General features: G+C 40.4%; 2 protein-coding genes across 3 annotated transcripts; both read left to right on the top strand.

Annotated features, from left to right (window-relative positions):
- The first annotated feature begins 4,429 nt into the window (after positions 1 to 4,429).
- Positions 4,430 to 4,933, top strand: LOC147490055 (uncharacterized). Its single transcript, XM_086574791.1, has one exon. It carries the CDS (start codon positions 4,430 to 4,432, stop codon positions 4,931 to 4,933), a length of 504 nt encoding a protein of 167 aa, XP_086430917.1.
- A 7,849-nt stretch (positions 4,934 to 12,782) lies between these two features.
- LOC147490054 (protein LURP-one-related 7-like) lies at positions 12,783 to 16,379 on the top strand. Of its 2 annotated transcripts, none has more exons than XM_086573238.1 (3): positions 12,783 to 13,360; positions 14,669 to 14,881; positions 16,137 to 16,379. In XM_086573238.1, the coding sequence occupies exons 1-3, from the start codon at positions 13,121 to 13,123 to the stop codon at positions 16,266 to 16,268; spliced, it is 585 nt and encodes a 194-aa protein (XP_086429364.1). In that variant the 5' UTR covers positions 12,783 to 13,120; the 3' UTR covers positions 16,269 to 16,379. The 2 variants fall into 2 exon arrangements, with proteins under 2 accessions (XP_086429364.1, XP_086429365.1); XM_086573239.1 differs by lacking the exon at positions 16,137 to 16,379 and adding an exon at positions 15,302 to 15,814 and having other exon boundaries at positions 12,986 to 13,360.
- Positions 16,380 to 18,747: the final 2,368 nt, after the last annotated feature.

The following is an 18,747-nucleotide window of genomic DNA, read 5'->3' as shown; positions in this document are numbered from 1 at the left end:
TGAAAGATATTACCATGTCATGTGTCAAGAGTTCAAAGCCTCCCGTGCGGATCTACACTCGGTGGTACCACAGTTACTAGAGTAGCAAATCAAGTCCTCGAGGAACTGTTTAAGACCTTCATAGATAGGTACTTCGTGCAACTAGCATCAACCAAAAGCGGATCGATGAATTGCTCAACATCAAGAAAAAAGGACGGAGAGGCATTGAGGTCCTACATGCGGCGGTTCATGGAAATTTCATTCTAAATAGAGTCTTGTGATGAACAGACTACTATAATAGATTTCAAACAAGGGTTGGATGAAAACAATGCCTTATTCGGATCTCTCTCCAGGAAACCACCCCGTGATTTAGAGGAACTCCTAGACAGGGTTGAAACTCATGTGGGGTGGGAAGAGGATGTCTGAAAGGATGTCGGGAAGTAAAGAAGTCTAATCGGACAGTTCCTATGGTCCCTCGAGAAGGGAATGAAAATTCTTCCCCTCAAAAATCGAAGAGAGACCGTAATCGTGGTCGCCAAAAGGTCGAATCCCCATCAAAGGGACGAATACCTAGATGGCAGTATCAAAATATAACCAGTAGTGCAAATGGAAAACCACAAAAGAAGCCTCGTATGGAAGGAGCTGAAGAAGCTCTTCCCTCGATGGACAGAAACTTCGCCCCTCTGAACAAAATGTCGGATGAGGTTCTGGACTCTATCAAGAATCAAAGTTATCTCAAATGGCCAGCTCCACTTAAGCCAAGCTCGTTGGGTACCCAAGACCAAAGGACCTATTGCAATTTCCATAAGAGTAATGGTCCGAGCACGAGCTGCGGGACCACGAAAAATGAACTCTGAGGATCTAATCGAAAGGGGATATTTGAAGCAGTTTGTAGCACACGAACAGGCAAATGTGGTACAGCCTGAGGAGATCAGCACGTTAGTTCAAGATCCTCCAGGTACTGGACCGCTCAATAGCCGACTCCAGATAAATATGATTTCCGGAAAGGCAAGTAAGCAAAGTGGGCAAATCATTGAAAAGGGTGTGCGATATCAAATGCGCATTGCTAAGCAGATAAGGATCATGAACAGCGAACTGACTACGGGTGCTCAGGTCAATGAGGTACCCCAGAAAGATTCTTTCATTCTTTTTACTGAAGCTGACTATCTCAGGATCCAAAGTCCAAATGAGGATGCGCTGGTTCTCACACTCCCTTTTGGAGATTATGATTTGCATCGCATATTGGTGGACCCAGGTAGTTCAGCTGATTGTGTTATACTATGATGCATTCAAAAAGTTGCAGATCCCAGATGCTGAGATGGTTGCCACCAACTCTAACCTGTATGGATTCAGCAGGGACAAAGCTCTGACAGTTGGGGAGATCCAGCTACCTATAGCTACTGGTCCGATAACTCTCATCATAAATTTTGTTGTGGTAAAAGCTAACACACCTTATTATCACTTTATTTTAGGCAGGACTTGGCTGCACAGACTCCGTGCCGTTCCCAGCACCTATCACCAATGTCTAAAATTTCCACATAATAGGAAAATTGAGACAATCATAGGAGATCAGGTGGCTGTCAAGACATGTTATTCTTTGGTGACAAAGCAGTCCCCACTCCCTTTTGAACCAATGGAGGTGGGGCAACTTGCCAAATAGCAATTACAGTTGGATCCCCCTCTCCCGAACCTGGTCCCAAGAGACAGGGAGGATCTCCCCTCACTAGAGACGTTAGAGGAAGTGGATATTGGGGGAACCATGTTGAGTTCTAAAGAGCGCACGTCTCTGATACAGTTCCTCCGAGAGCACAAGGACATGTTTGCTTGGTTGTTCGAAGAAATTCCAGGAATTGATCCCCATGTGGCATGCCACCGACTCAATGTCCGCAGTGATGCAGTAGTAGTCAAGCATAAATCAAGGAAAATATGTGCTTACATATCCAAAGCTGTAAAAGCTGAAATTGAAAAGCTAAAGGCAACTAAATTTGTCAGAGAAATCAATTTCCCCACTTGGATTTCTAACATTGTCCCAGTAAGAAAGAATTTGTATCGACTTCACAGATCTAAACCGTGCATGTCCAAAAGACAGCTACCCTCTGCCATGAATTGACAAGTTGGTGGATGCAACGGCTGGACATAAACTGTTATCTTTCATAGATGGGTCGTCCGGTTACAATCATATCCCATTACATGAAGAGGACCACAAGCATGCCAGTTTTCCAACCGAGGATGGTCTGTACTGTTATCAGGTCATGCCGTTCAGACTGAAAAAATGTAGGGGTTACATACCATTGTTTGGTAAACAAAATGTTTGAAGGATTATATTGATATGCGACATTGTGGAGGTATATGTAGACGATCTTTTGATCAAAAGCCTAAGGCGAGGAGATCATCTCTCCCACCTAAAGTAGGCTTTTGACATTCTCAGGGAATATTGCATAAAGCTCAACCCTACAAATTATGCTTTCGCTGTCTCATCAGGGAAGTTTTTGGGGTATCTAGTTACTAAGAGAGGAATCGAGGCAAACCTAGATCAAATCCGGGCGCTCATAGAAATGCCCTCACCTAAAAATATGAAAAAGGTTCAAAAAGTTACAGGCAGGTTAGCAGCTCTGAATAGGTTCATCTCCAAGAGTTCAGATAAGTGCAAACCTCTCTTTTAGTTACTGCAAAAGAATACCTAATTTGCATGAACGGAAGAATGCCAGAAAGCATTCAATCAACTCAAAACATACCTGGGGGCACCACCAATCCTTTCTAAGCCAGTTGAGGGAGAAATCTTGGGTCTTTATCTTTGTTCATCTGACTACGGTATCAATCTTGTACTAATATGCGTGGATGAAAAGAAGGTTGAAAAGCCTGTCTATTTCTTGAGCCGAACGCTCCTACTAGCAGAAACAAGGTACCCTAAACTCGAAAGAGTCGCTCTAGCCCTTGTTTTTGCAGCATAGAAATTACGACCATACTTCTAGTCCCATACTATCAAAGCGATCACAGAGTACCAATTGCGATCAGTTCTAGAAAGACCGAACAGATCAGGAAGGCTAGCTAAATGGTCTATGCAATTGTCAAAGTATGATATTATTTACGTCCCCAGAATCTCAGAGAAGAGTCAGGCACTAGCAAAATTCTTGGGAGATTTCCCAATGACCTACACAGGATATGACTCAACCACCCCAGTTCAGATGATGGGGTCCTACTTGAATCTCAAAACCCCCGACCAGACCCCTGGGAGCCGAGCTCCGGGTAGCGGCTGTTTGTGGATGGATCTTTGAATGACAAAGGTGCAGGAGTTAGAGTTGTGTTAGTTACTTCTGACAATATGCGATTGGAGAAATCTATCCGGTTAGGTTGGAATACTTCTAACAATGAGGCAGAATATGAGACCACACTTGTTGGCCTTACAATAGCTCTCGACCTGGGCCTAACACACCTCACAGTTTTTAGTAACTCACAGCTGGTTATGTTTCAAGTTAATGGTGGATACGAGGTCAGGGACGAACGAATGGCAAAAAATACGAAGGCGGTAAAGGGGACTTCAGACCAAGTTTGAGAACATTCAGTTTTATCAGTTGCCTCGGTCAGCAAATAGGCACGCAGATGCTTTGACATATGTCACCTCAATGTTGGGCAATAACGAGTCTCGTTCCATCCCAATAGAGTTCCAAGGAAAACCTAGCATCCAAGCGCTCGATGTGGAGACCGTTTGTGTGATTCCACCAACCGCACCAAATTGGATGGATGTATATAAGGTTTACCTCAAAGATGGGACACTCCCTGAGGATAAGAATGTGGCAAGGTGTCTGCTTGTAAAGATATAAAGATTCACCCTCATTGAAGATAATATGTACAAGAATTCCTTTATGGGACCTCACCTCAAATGTCTCTCCCCTGATCTCGCTGAACAAGTTATGCAAGAAGTTCATGAAGAAATTTGTGACAACCACGTTGGGGGCAGAACTCTAGCTCTCAAGATCCTGAGGCAAGGATACTTTTGGCCTTATATGCAAAAAGATGCACAGGTTTTTGCCTTCAAATGCGAAAAGTGACAATGATATGCTCCACTTATCCACGCTCCAGCAACAAAACTGCACCCATTGGCCAGCCCATGGCCATTTGCACAGTGAGGAACTGACATTGTAGGACCTTTACCACCCACTCCTGATAATGTCAGATTTCTGCTGGTCACAACGGATTACTTCACCAAGTGGATAGAAGCAGTTCCCCTTGTTTTTATTCGAGAACAGGACGTCAGAAAGTTCATTTGGAACAACATTGTATCAGGTTTGACATACCCAAAGGTATCATCTCGGATAATGGGCAGCGGTTAAGCTAGATGATTGGTGTTGAACTCTATAAGGAGTTTCACATTACTCATCTGTTCTCGACTCCAAGGTATCCACAAGGCAATGGCCAAGTTAAAGCCTCTAACAAGGTTATTTTGGATAACATGAAGCGTAAATTAGATGACACAAAAAGTTTATGGGTCGAGGAACTACCTAAGGTCCTATGGGCATACCGAACTACGCCCAAACGATCGACTGGTGAGTCCCCATTTTCTCTTACCTACGGAACTGAAGCTATCATACCTCTCGAACTGGTGGCTCCCACTCAGAAGTCCGACGTTGTGCATACCCTCGACAATGAGGAATTATTATGTAGAGAGATGGATCTCCTAGATAAAAAGCAAGAAAGTGCCACACTGCGCTTAGCTGCCAACCAGCAGACTCTAAAAAGATCATACGACAAGAGAGTCCGGATTCAATCTATCAAATCTGGCAATCTAGTTCTACGTGAGATCCCAGATTCCAACGGCAAGCTTGGATCTAACTGGGAAGGACCATACATCATCGACAAGGTTGGTCGAACTGGTATTTACTACCTACGCACTGTCGAAGGTGACGTTCTTGTTAAACCATGGAACACACAGCACCTTCGCAAGTACTATCAGTAAATTATTATTTCATGCTTTGTTATGCATACTTTGTCATCAATAAAGTTCTTCACCTTGCAATCGAATGTATTCCTTGCACGTTCTTTATTAGTTATCCACAATAAATTAAGCCTTTAGGGAATTATTTGCTCACTATCTATTCAAGAATATTGTATGCCAATTTGCTTTAGAACCAGTGATACTGAGTATGGGGAAGATGAACAATACGTCAATTCCTTTCACATCCCCATGCAGATGGAACTGTATGCCAATTCTTTTAAACTATGATTATCCTCGATGGGTTAAGCCTTTAGGGAATATGACCACACTAATTGTTCAGTAAACTGTATGCCAGTTTGATTTGGAACGAGAGATAATGTTTTTGCGAGCCTGAACTGTATGCCAGTTCCTGGAGCTCTCAAAACATCAAACATAGGGGTTGCTGGGAAGATCTGGGTTGGATCCAAATCCTAGCACGCAATCATTGGTCTGGACCTATGTCGGCATGATGGCACTGAGGAAGACTCCTCTACTGCTGTTCTGGCGATACTCTATTTTTTTTTTTTAAATAAATAGGACATATCGTTATTAAACACAGTGTTGTGCTCATGGCACTAAGTTACTTTAGCAAAGGCATGTGCCGTTATTGTGATCGAACTTTCAGTTACAGTTAACTTGAAATGGCTTCTATGACATCCTGATCAGATTCTGGTTATGCCTCATTTTAATCTGTTTAGCCTACTAGGGTCACCTATTGTTGTTCTAAATAAACTTTGGGGGCAACAGGGGTAGAATATGCACAGTAGTGCATGTCATATAACATAACATAAAATAGAAGAGATGTAGAGCTTAGTAAATAAATAGCATACATAAAATAGAAGAGCTGTAGAGCTCATTAGAGTAAACTGTATGTGAGCTACACAACTCAATATTACAAACCCATAGAATAATTGTTTAAGAATAATTATTTTTCAAATCATAAACTGAATAGCTAAGTCTTTACTTAGCCTGTTGAGTAGGGGTAGAATCAAACTTTGGTTCACCATCAGTGCTTGCCACTACACCATCGTCAAGAACTCATGGTTCACTCTCAAGAACAAATTGTGGGGCTGGATTAGCTGGAACGGTTAAAGGTTGAACAGAACACTCACCGGTCGCACCGCGAGAAAAAGAAAGTGAACCGAGGCATGTCATCATCGGTGTCTTCTTCAAAAGGCGGGAGGTATCAAGCATAAGTTCATTCTGAATGGCAGAGATACTGGTGTCTAGATCAGGAAATAAGATGAAAGGGTTGGTTATCCGCCCCTGGTCATCCAACTGAGAAACATACCAAGTAGCCTCAATAGCCTCTGCGAATTTAACCTGTTTGGCCGCATTAAAAGACCCTTCAGAAACATCAAACACTCTCAGAGCAAAATAAATGGCGTTTTCAGCTTACCTCTTCTTCACCTCCTCCACCACTTGGGAATAAAACTCGGAGGCCTCCACCAAGAGGTCATCAGCCTTCTTATCAGAGCGAAGACGCTTCTCTTTTAGAGCCCTCTCGTAGCCTAACATGACGTCATTTGCATGGGCAATGGCTTGGCCAAGGGTTATCATTTTGGTATTTTGGCAGTGAAGCTCCCCTTGTACTTGGACATGCTTTGCTTGCAGGATGGTGAAGTGGGAGCACAGTTCCAAGAACTTTACTTTCCAAGAGGCATCTTCAGCAGCTCTTTTCTGAGCTTTTTCCAGTGAGTTCTGGAGATTGGAGATGGTGTCTCTCATATTCTTGAAGCCAGTATCAGATTTCTTCTCTTTTGCCAAGAACTGGTTAACTTGGATCTACAGCTCCTCAGCTCTTTTCTCAGCAGCCTCTTTTGCCCAGACCAGCTCACCAGTAACCATGTCGTCAGTAGATGTACTGGCAGAGGCCGCAAAAATTGGTTCTTTCATGGCCAGAAAGTTATTTACTAACTGAAAAATAATATAGAAGGTGTAAGTAACACAATGAGAGAAACAGAACATTGAACAGAGAAGAAAGTCTTACCTTGGCTAGATGAACAGCAGATCGAGAAAAGGACAGATCCAGGCTCCCAGCCGTATTGGCTTCAACTTTGTTAATAGGAAATCGCGCAACTTCCAAAACTCCAAGCATGGTCTCAACATCATTAATAGAATGTTTGTTAGTAAAAGGAAGTTCATCAGTTCATCCCCAACACCTTATTTCCACGATCATCTCCCTTTCAGGGGAATCCGAAAATCTAGGCGAGAAGGGGATGTCATCACTCTCCCTCCTCCTATCACCAAATTGAGGAGGAGGGAGAGTGATAGTTACAGCAGTTGTTTCAGCAATACCCTTCCCTTTACGATTATCAAGGAAGGAAGGGTTAATAGTTAGAGGAACATTGTCACTAGTTTGTTCAGAACCTGTAGGAGGATTTGGAACTGGTAGGGGTACAACTACATTCTTACAAGACTTAACAGGTGGGGGAATACTAGCAGGGACCTCGAAAAGTGTTTCTTCATTCACGGTGAGAGGACAAAATTTCATTTTTGTACCAGATGGGGCAACATCAGAAGCAGAAGCAATATCAGATCTCTTCAATTTAGAACGAGTAGACACACACATTTCCCTTTTAAAATTGCTCGCCGCCATCAGTTCATGAGGCAATTTAGGTCCCCTCCCGCCAGTGATCACACAATCATCACTGACAGCAGGCTCCTAAGTTGAACCCAATGTTGCAGCATCGCTAGAAACAGTCACAGAACTCTTCTCCTAATGGTTTCCTCTTCTTCTGGTAATCAAAGAGGAGTCATCCTGAACTGGGGGAGGAAGAAGTCCAGCATCCTGATCCACAGGAGGAGGGAGTGTTGTGCGCCTAGAATTCACAGTATTTATCACAAAAGGGGAAAAGTCGGGGGAAAGTTGCAGTAATTCTTCAGCAGACATGTTGAAATATTCAAAAAGACGGGTGGGATCAGGAACTAGCACCCAAGGCATCCTTTGTTCCCTAAGGATCTTCTTGATGATATCCACCAAAGCAGCATCAGTTGCAATTAGTTGGTTCCAGGGGGAAGAGTCATCTAAGAAAAAACATCAAAGAAAGTCAGGTGAAAGACTCTTATAATGATTGCCAAATTCGTAAGAAAAGAAACTTACTGGTTGGAGCATGAGTGTGTTTTATGGGAATAGGAATTCCCACAGGCTCACCATCAGAATCAGAAGAACGAACATCCCAGGCATAATCCAACACGCGAAGGTGGTGATCAGCCCAGCCTTCGTCACTCTACTTCCCCTCGAAAAAGACAATCAGAGAGTTCTTGTCTCTGGTCATGAGGTAGTAATACAATTGGTCTTGAATACGCCGGACCTCATAAAAGTAACCAAACACCCAACGATTCGGAATGAATCTGTGTCTCTTAGTAAGAAGGGCGGAATACATAACAGTTCTATAGAACAAGGGTGTTGCCTGACCGAGAGCAAGATTGAAGTGAATCAAACACTTTCTTAGCAATGGGTGGAGGGGAAGAGTGAGTCCGCCCTTAAGTTGACCAATGGTGATGAGCGTCACTTCTTTGTAGGCCAACTCGTCATATAATCTCCCCCACTCCATGCTAATATCTTCAGGGATGTGAAATTTTTCCCGAATCAGTTCAATGGGTGGAGAGATCCCCGAAGTTTATAAGTGACCAATTAGGATTCATGATCGGAAAGGAAAGAAAGTTTGGAGCTTTGTTTAAACCCTAATGGGAGATCAAAGGTTTCAGTATGCAGGGAAAAAGTAGCGGAAGAGATAATCAAGGTTCTCTCACCAGATCCTTTATATACAGATAAGATGAACGGTTACGATTAGCCCAAGCATTGCGTCTTTTCGGGATGGAACTGCCATCATTACCATTTTCGAGAAACGGCGTGTCTATTCGAGTCGTCTTTTCAGAGCCTTAATTGGTTGATTACGTAAGCAGTTCCCGCAATTCTTTAGGAAAAAGATTCTTGCACCAAAAGCAGTATCGCTTCAAGTGCCCATGTGCTAGATGGCACGAGAGGGGACATCTGTAAGGGGGATTTCTCGTCATTAGATAGATGACACATGCAGGGGAAATAACCCAGGACTATATATGTCCAGAATGAGACGAAGACTATCGGATCAGTTCTGTGGATAAGTGAACTCGTGCTTCGCACGAGTATTTAGTGGACATGTGCCAAGCACGTGATTGACCGCCTCTAAGCACACCAATTCTCCAAGTCGTTAGGAACTGACATGGACAGTTCCTGAATAGAGGGAAACTGATGAGGACGATCTTTGATGATAAGAAAGGAATCGTGATAGCATATCTTGAAGAGTTACCTTTTAGATATAATCTTCCCTTAAACGAAGGGACATTATGATCAGCAAAGAAACTTACTTCTCACAAGATATGGTATAGATTAGGACTTCCATAAAAAGGGAATTCTAATAAGAAGATATAGTCCAAAGATGAAAGGGAACTCACAAGCGGTGGAGATAGCCCTATCCCTAGGACTCTCAAAGCTCTTCCTATATAAGTCATAAGGATTTTCGCTCTTAGGAACTACATGAAGATAGGGTTTGATTCTCTAGAAATAAAACAATGAGATCGTGAGGCAGCCACCAAGCAGTTCAACCCTAAACTCACAATCATCTCATCCTTCTCTACTCAATAAAGGCTTTCGGATCACAAAGCACAGAGGAAGATTAAGGGATACTCAAAAATTTCCCTACAGGTTTGCTGGTGACTTAATCAAGAATGACCGGTTAAAATTAGAGTTGTCTATTTAGGGAAGACATAATAAAGGTACAATGTCCATGGGTAGCTTATTTCAGGAGAGATGATGATGGATTCACAATGAGGCTTAATACACTAAAGCCAGTACATACTTGTCAGGCTGATTGTAATATGTTGAACAGAATAGCCAATGCAAATTGGGTAGTCAGAAAAATTTAATATCAAATAAATGTTAGTTAATTATTAGTCTGTGGAGCTAAATTATCTGTTATTTGATTGTTTTACATTGTACTAATGTAGTAACTCTTCTATTGTTTTGTCCAAGGTTCATTTTAAAACCATGACTCCTCTTTTCATAAAAGAAGAAGTCATGAGGGTTTTCCATGTCAATATAAGTTATTGGACATCTTAGAATGCAAGATTCAAGTCTCTACAACAGATTTATGGTGATTATGGGGAAAGCTACAACATGGTCCTAGTGCTATGTAACATGGTATACACTTTATAAATGTCGTGTTTACACTTTGTGATTTTAACTGTTCTATTTTTATACTTGATTGCATGTTTATTGTTTGCTTGTAGATTCATGAGAGTAATGGTCTATCTACTATTGCAAAGTACTCAAGAGATCTTGACACACGCCGGTTTGAAGGAGTATGTATTTCATTTGATGCTTGTATTCAAGGTTTTTCAGTTGGTTGTAGGCCATTAGTGGGGTTGGATGGTTATTTTCTCAAAGGGAAATATGGAGGCAGTGCTTAGCATGGTTGCTTTAGATGGAAATAATGGTCTATTTCCATTGGTTATATACATTTGTAGATCTAAGTGTAAACAGTCATGGAGTGACTTTTTTGAGTATCATGGTGAGAAACTAGAATTACACCCTTGGCCTATTACCTTTATTTCGACAAGCAAAAGGGTTTGATTCAAAGCTGTGAAGTGCATATTCCTAGAACACAACATAGGTTCTATTTCGGACACATGTATAAGAACGCGTCAAAAAGTTTTTCAAGGGTGACTATATGGAACAACTTGCGGGCTGCATCAAAGGCATATAAAAAAAGACTTTGAGAGGTGGATGGAAGTGATAAAGAAAGAAAACATTGATGAATGGAAGTGGCTCAAAGACAAGAAAGATAGGAGGGTGTTCTTGGAGATGATGGAGAACGATGGAAACTTGAGTCTCAAAGTCTGTAGGCATTGCAATAGCTTGTGCTTTTACAGTTGGATGATTATTTTGGTCTATATGAAGAGGAACTAGAAGCATATCCTCCACCTGGCTTTGCCCTAAAACCAGGGTTTGCCCTAAAACCAGGGTTTGCTCCTCCACCACCAGCCAAGGGTTTTGCTTTAAAATTTGCTCCAAAACCAACACCACCACAACCAGCACCACCACCTCAACCAACACCACCACCACAAACAACAGCACCACTACAACCACTAACAGCAGCACCTCCTCCTCTCAGGCGATTAACAAGAGTAGGTGGTCCACTTCCAGGACCATCTCAATCACCTGCACGTCAAGCTAAAGAAATTGTCTTGGCACTAGAAGCAACTAGAGTTGGAGTTTGCATGAGCAAAAAGAAGTTTAGCAACAAGAAGAAGTTCTATGTTTGAAGATCTACTGGAAGATCTATGTCTTGTCTCATGGTGTGTTCTATGTTTATGTTTGAAACTAGAATGGTGTGATCTATGTTTGAAGTTCAAGTGTTCTATGTTTGAAGGTCTATGTTTAGAGTCCAAGTGTCCAATGTTTTGCATGTTTTGTCCTGTGTTGCTATGTTTGTTTTCAGTGCAAGTGTTGCAGTGCTATGTTAGTTTCAACGTTTAGTGTCAATGCTAGTTTTAATTTCTCCTATTTTCAAAATTCATTTGTCAGAGTGTTCATTTGTGGTTGCCCAAGTTAACAGTTCGACAATTCAAATGTATGTTAATTCAAACAAATTCGAGCATAACCAAGCATTGTCAAATTAAACTGAAACTTCATTACTGATAGAACAGGATTACAAATTACAACATCCAAAAGTCCAGAACAACAGTACTGATAAACCATTTCCATCATAAAACAAACAGATAACCAAATCCTAAACCAAATACTCACTTAACTGTAAACTTAAAGCACACCCTTCCATTTCCCTTTCTCTTTCACAGTCACATTTGCCTCAAACCCATCACATAAATTATCCACTTCTATTTGAATTGAAACTTTCGACTTCTCCTTACAACTCCCTATAGAAGAACTCCCCCCATCTACAAATAACAACTTACAAGACTGCTGCTTGATTGACTCCTTCAGAGCATCCTTCATCCATTGAAAGCTCCTGCAGTTTGGGCAACTTAATTTTTTTTTACCAAATGAATGAGGTTGTTGTGAAGTTCTCACAACCCGACCAGCAGAGCATCTCTTGCAAGGAGAGCCATTCCAGGGACAACTATCAATCCAATGATCAAGCATTCCACATGAGAAACAACCAAGATCCTAAAATTAACCAAAATTAGTAGTATAACTTTAATTAGTAATCCCCTAACCCATCACAAAGAACTAATCACATCTCTCAAATTGAAACTGGAAATACCTACCTTCTCCAATGTTACTTTTGACGAGACAAGTTTACCACCACCTCCCATTTTATATTTTCTTCTTCATTGTTCTTCTGTTCTTCTTGCTTCTGGTTTTTTTTTTTTTTTCAATTTCGATAATCTCTGTTCTTGCTTAGAGCCCAACATTCTTGCGAACTTATAAAGATTAGAGCCCAATGTCCAACCCAAACGGCTAATTTTGCATGAAAGCATCTCCACCGTTGATGATTTTAGTTAGGATGATAACACGTGGCGTTTGAGTGAAACTTGAGTGAGGTTAGTTTGGTAATTTTAGGTGGGCAGGGGTAATCGACGTCTTTTAGGAGAAATATTTCTGTTCGTTGGATTAAATGGATGTGATGAGGACACATGGCATTTGGAATGGTTTTGGTCTTGCAAAGGTCAAAGAGTATTTTCATAATTTTGTATGGTTAAGGGTATAATTGACATTGCACATCCTGACGAATGACATCCAGTCAAAGAGTGCCGACTTGGTCAATGTGTGAAATTAGGGGTGGAAGTCTAATTAGCAAAGTTGGTGGGGGTGGAAATCTAAAAAATTGGGTTTAATATGAATCATTCAAGAAGCATAAGAATTATTTCTATACTATAGAATCAATATATATTCTCCCTTATCGCGTATATTTTCCTTTATTAGAATGCTACTAACATCAAACTTTTTCTTTTCCAGGACTAGGACAATGAGGTCCAATTTTCATAAAGTGAACAACACAAAATAAGATTCTAGCTTATCAACATTTTAGATGTGTTGGTTAAAAAACAACAACATAAGAAACATGAGGCCATGACCCAAAAGTCCCAAAGCCTAACCCGTCATCGATTTGGACCCGGCCCTATTTTTGTTTTCTTTGTTTGATTTGATCAGGTAGAGAACAGAACATGACGGAATCTTCATTCGTGTGCCCTGTAAATTCTGAAATCCCAGTAGATGTATTCATCTCGAGAAAGCGTCTGGGTCTTAGTACACGTGGAGATCTCTTGTTCACTGATGCATCTGGTAATATCGTATTCAGAGTAGACGATCATTATCATCATCAATCTTCAAAATCAAGAAAACAAGTTGTCCATCATCTGCTTGATGCCCAAGGAAATACTCTCATCAACATTTCCCGTAACGATGTAAGTCTAAAAAGTTTATTAATTTTTTGATCAGTTCGAGTTTATTTTTGCATCAATCATTCTTTGTTAGCAATTGCGAATATAAAGATGTCATCTGCAAACGTTAGGTGTGTTGGACTGGGGACTTTTTAGAAGGGGTCTACCTTTGCATTTCCAATACAAAACTACATTCATTGGAAATGAGGAGAAATAGAGCTCTTAACACAAAGCCTCTATGTTTCACAAACTTATATATGCATTTTTTGGAGGGAAGTTATTTAGGGGTGTCAAAAAATAGACCTACACAATGAGTTAGGGGCTGATTCTTGGTGGATGTGATCTCCTCAACATGGATATTATCTCCACCAAAAATCAGCTTAGTTGGATATGTCTAGCCTTGTCAAAATTTGTGAATGAGTTTGCAAGTTATTTAACGGCCCAAAAATTTTCATTTTTGTAAAGCAACATATCGAAATGAGCTGATTTTTGGTAGATGTGATCTACATAGTAGAAACATCTTACCTACCTACCAAAAATCAGCTCCTAACTCATTGTGTAGGTTTACTTTTGGGTAGGGAAGTCATTTAGGGGGTGTCAAGGTAGCCTAACCGTATATATATATTTTGCTAAGTAAGTTAAGAATTATATTAAATGTAGTAAAATGGGGGATACAAGTACAATGTCATGAACTTGCTAAGTCCATAAGAATCAGACTAGTTTACTCTCAAGTAGGTACCATAGGGGGGCTTCCATTTATGTATCATTGGGGGCTTCCCATTACAAGAGAAACTCTCAAACTCATTAAGTCTAGAAGAATGCTTAGCTGCCAAGTCAGCTGAAAATTTTGCTTCCCTTGTAGTGTGAGAGATGTGCAGCCTTGCAATTCTCCTTTTACTTGCTTCAAATCTGCCCTTGAGTTTCCAGTGCATTGATCCCTCCTTGGCTGCTGCGACCACCGCTGCAGCGTCAGGCTCAATCCAAACGTTATGCCATTCTTCTTCTACAGTAAGCTCCATAGTCTCCAGTAAGGCCAAGCTTTCTGCCCAATAGTTTGAGTGTATAATGTTTATAACTTATTATAACTCTACCATATGAAATTCTTATTTGTAATGTTAAATTTGGTCAAAATAGATATCCTTGTAGACTTTTAGTAGGCCCATGAACTTAGTTCAGTGTGCTCAGACCGATCTTAAAATGATATGCCCTATGGCATGAAAGTTTTAGATGGTTCGCTGGACCAAACAAGTAATTCAGTATCTACTTCTGAACCCACGCTAGTAGGACCATAGTTATGTGAAGTGATGGAAAATTTGAATGCTATCTTTTCAGGTGGGTTGGCAAGGATGTAGAGGGGACAGTAGGGAATGCAAGGATTTGATATTCAAGGTGAAGAAAAGTACTCTTCAATCATTTCTGAGAAAAGATTTAGAGGTGTTGTTATTTGGTGAATATTGTGGAGAGCCCTGTCCTGGTTTAAAGATCAGAGGTTCTACCTTTCATAGATCTTGCACCATCTACCAAGGGAATTCTATCATCGCTCAGGTACATTAGACTGCTCCACTAGTATGTTGACGAAGGTTTTAGGTTATCCTTGTTACTATTTGACACCCGTATATGATGAAAAGAGTTCAAAAGACTCCTGCCATTTCTTTTATTACTAGGAACAGTGATTTTATTGATAAACAAGTGAAAAAGGATACAAGGAGTAAGGTCAGAGGGAAATGATATCCACTATGCATGCTAGGACCTTCATTAGGTTGTACTAATAATCTAGTACAAAAATCTATTGTAAACTGCATATAAAGCTTCTACACTAGTTTATAAAGGATGCCCTATGATCCCACTCGTCTTGGGCTCCTTTTGCTAGCCTTTCTCCTTTTCTAGCATATGATGTCAAATTTGGGTACTGTGATCAACTAAAGACACTGATCCACTTTATCTGCGTTTGTCATCTTCTGCCAGCTCTTGCAATTCCTTTGTGCATCCCCTATCTTGTATGCAACTGCTGCTCCTCCTGCTTCCTTGTTTGTCTCAACTGAGACCTTTGTCTTTACGAGACACCTTTCCCTTTATTGACCTGAGGTTTGGAACCTTCCTCCTGGAATTACACGCCAAGTATCCTGGAAGTGTGGAGTCCCCTTAAAACTCAAGAGGGTTCAAAATCTTATACATAGTGCACATTTCATTCAAGAAGGGCTTCCAAACCTCCACCATGGTGTAGGCAATAAATAGCTAGCGCAATAAATGGAGGTCATATGTAGGCAGGGGAGGAGGCAGAATGATTTGTAGTTTAAGGGCATTAGATGTATTAAAACTTAAGTGCGTAGATGGGAGTCTCTTATGTTTTGAGTGGTTCTTTGTAATTGTTTAGATTTTTCTTTTTCAGTTTATTCTCAGAGGAGTTCTCTTGTATGGGTTTGGATTTCTCATACTAACCTAAATGTATTATTTTTGTTTCATATATATCTATTTTCCTAGATTATATTGACACGGGTAGGTGTGTCCGTATCGGACACGGATACGAATTGTCGGACACGGCAAAATATCAAAATTCGAGGATAAATTACATACAATACGTGTCCGATATGTGTCCGACACGGACACAGAGATACGTATCCGACACGGATTTTTTTCAAATTATAGCGTGTCCATATAACCTAGCTATTTTCCGATCAAAAAAATAATAAAACTGCGTAAAAAGAACTGGCGTGATATATACAGTCAAGCTTGTTTGTTTTGAGAAATTATTTTACGGGGAGATATTGTTCAACTAAAAACTCTTTGATTCTCCTTGCAGACAAGTCTGCTGTACAAGCTTCATACAGTAACAATAAGGAGGCGCAGGTTCCGGCTAACAATATTTCCAGGACTTTTTGATCATGCTTTATTGGTGGCATTAATTGTAATATTCTTCAATGGAAGTATATAAGATAATGGTAAACTTTACAGTTACATTTACATTTTTGCGCTTTTTTGCTGGGATAGATTATTGAATGAGCAAGTCACCTCTTGTAATATAGTCCTAAGGTACTTTCAGCCACTCCTCTTTCTAAGTATAGGTACAACAAATTGGAGAGTTTTTACGTATAATGTGATGGAATACACAACTGGAAACATTATGTACTGAATATGAAATGGTTTTCATGTCGACGGTTTTCATGTTGACTCTGAAAGATATTGCAATTTGCAAAGTTTGAGCTGCTGCACTGGATATAAAGATAATTTAGCCAGTGTATTTGTGTCAAGATAGAAGTTGAATCCAAGTGATCTTGGCTTTGATCCTGTTGTACGCTGTTACCTTAGTTCACAGTTTACTCTAGATACTATACAAGGCCTGGACACATGTATAGGAAATTGTGGTGGTTTCAAAACTAACTACCAGTGCCAATGGGCTTTGATTCTGTTGTACGCGGTTATCTTATTTCACAGTTTACTCTAGATTCTGTATGCTAAGTCCAATGGTCTGGTGCGCCATCCCACTATAGCACAATAACACAGTGAATAGAGTTAGCAAGATAGTCTTTTTGGGTCCAATGGTTTTTCATCTACCCACCAATCCTAGCAGCGTGTGGCCAAAGCCCATAAATCTAGGAATATTTGTAGCTGTAGCCGCCATTGCAATAGGGGTATGACCAAAAGGAAAGAAAATTGGTTGGGTATAGGCTTGTACCAGACAATTTTAACATCCCCTTTCCATTTTGTCTTTTTCTCTCTCTTTAAAACAGTATAAAATGGAAAATAGTGGATAAAATGTAATTGAATAAACTAAATTATTTAAAATCAATTTGGTCAATTTGGTAGGAACACATTGTTTTAGCTGCTATTATGAGTGGCCGGTAGAAATGTTGAACCAAAATTCAAGTTGCGTGCAAACTATTTGCTATCTCGTTAAAAATAACAGTATAGATAGATAAAATTATACTGATAGCGTTGGCGGGTTACTGTTTAGACAGGCCGACTAAGAGGGGTAGGCAATATAGGCCACTACCTAGGGCCCCCATTTATTGCTAATATATAGGGCCCTAATGGGCTACATACCCACTACCCATGTTCATTTTTTTATTTTTTTTTTTTTTTTTTTTGAAATCTGGTTAGGCCCATTTGGTTCATAAGCCCAACTGCTGACTGAAACAAAAGAACAAAGTTACGATAAGCCTTTTTATTTTTGTTTCCTAAGAAAAAGGGCCCATTTTGCAGAGGCTTGCCTAGGGCCACCCAAACCTCATTGGAGCGACCGACCCACGTGTTTTGACGCACCATTGGATGAATTTCCATCATATTTGGTGGGATGGCACACCATTGGATTTAATCTAAGGTTCGAGGACACATATAGGAATGCAAGAAGGCATGGCTAGTTTCTAAATGTGAATCTCCATGCATGTCCATCATATTTGGTGGGATGGCACACCATTGGATTTAATTAGTATATCGACACATCCGAATCTTGCTTAAAAAGCAAAATGTTCCAATGATTATTTGATTATTTTGATGTGAATTTCCAACAACCAAAATATTTAATCTTGAGGGTTAGCACAATTGGTCCGCCCTTGGGTTTGCTCCCCAATGGTCACTAGTTCGATTCCCCTCAAAACCACTGGCGAGGCAGTACCCAACCAAGGCCCCGGGATTAATTAGTTGAGGTGCGCGTAAGCTAGCCCAAACACCCGGTTAGCCAAAATATATAGCCCGGCTCCTAAAATGACCTTAAAATAAATACCAAACTAAGTACCAAACCTAAAATAACCCACAACTTCACCTACAAAATGAATTCAAACCTGGTTTTTTGTATATATGATCTACTTACCATAAAAATCATTTCTACAAAAATTTAGCTCATTTGACAATTTTTAACATTGGCAAAAAATGATTGCAAAAACTATACATTTTTGGACCGTTAAATATTTTTGCAAAAGTGGACAACAATTTTTATCTAGGTTAGAGGATATCAAACACACTACAACAAACAAGCTCATTTGCAATGCCATACCCCGTCACTAAAATTTTGAAAAAGCGTCGCAACTAATCAATTGCAACGCCAAACATGGCGTCACAAAGGTGCTGCAAAAAAGTTAAAGCTACATTGCGACACCTATAATGGTGTTGCAAAAGTTTTTTAGTTTTTGCAACGCCACATTTTGTTGCTAATAGTATATCTGCATTGTTACTAGGGGTGTCCACGGTTCGGTTCGGTCCGATTTTAGGTAAAATCTTAAGCCAAACCGGTAGTACTCGGTTCCTAAAAAACAGAACCGGTAGCAAACCGATGGATCACAAAAACCGGGTATAGACCAAACCGTAAATTTGGTTCGGTTCGGTTTAAAACCGGCGCTTAAGCCCCTTTTCTAAAAATTCTTATTTAAGCCCTTGATTTGCACCAAGCCCATACACCGAAAAGCCCATTACAAATT

Source organism: Coptis chinensis, chromosome 7 (genome assembly GCF_015680905.1).
Source record: "Coptis chinensis isolate HL-2020 chromosome 7, ASM1568090v1, whole genome shotgun sequence".
Classification (NCBI taxonomy): domain Eukaryota; kingdom Viridiplantae; phylum Streptophyta; class Magnoliopsida; order Ranunculales; family Ranunculaceae; genus Coptis; species Coptis chinensis.
Note: the sequence above shows the minus strand (reverse complement) of the source record. Positions and strands in the feature narration are given on the sequence as shown.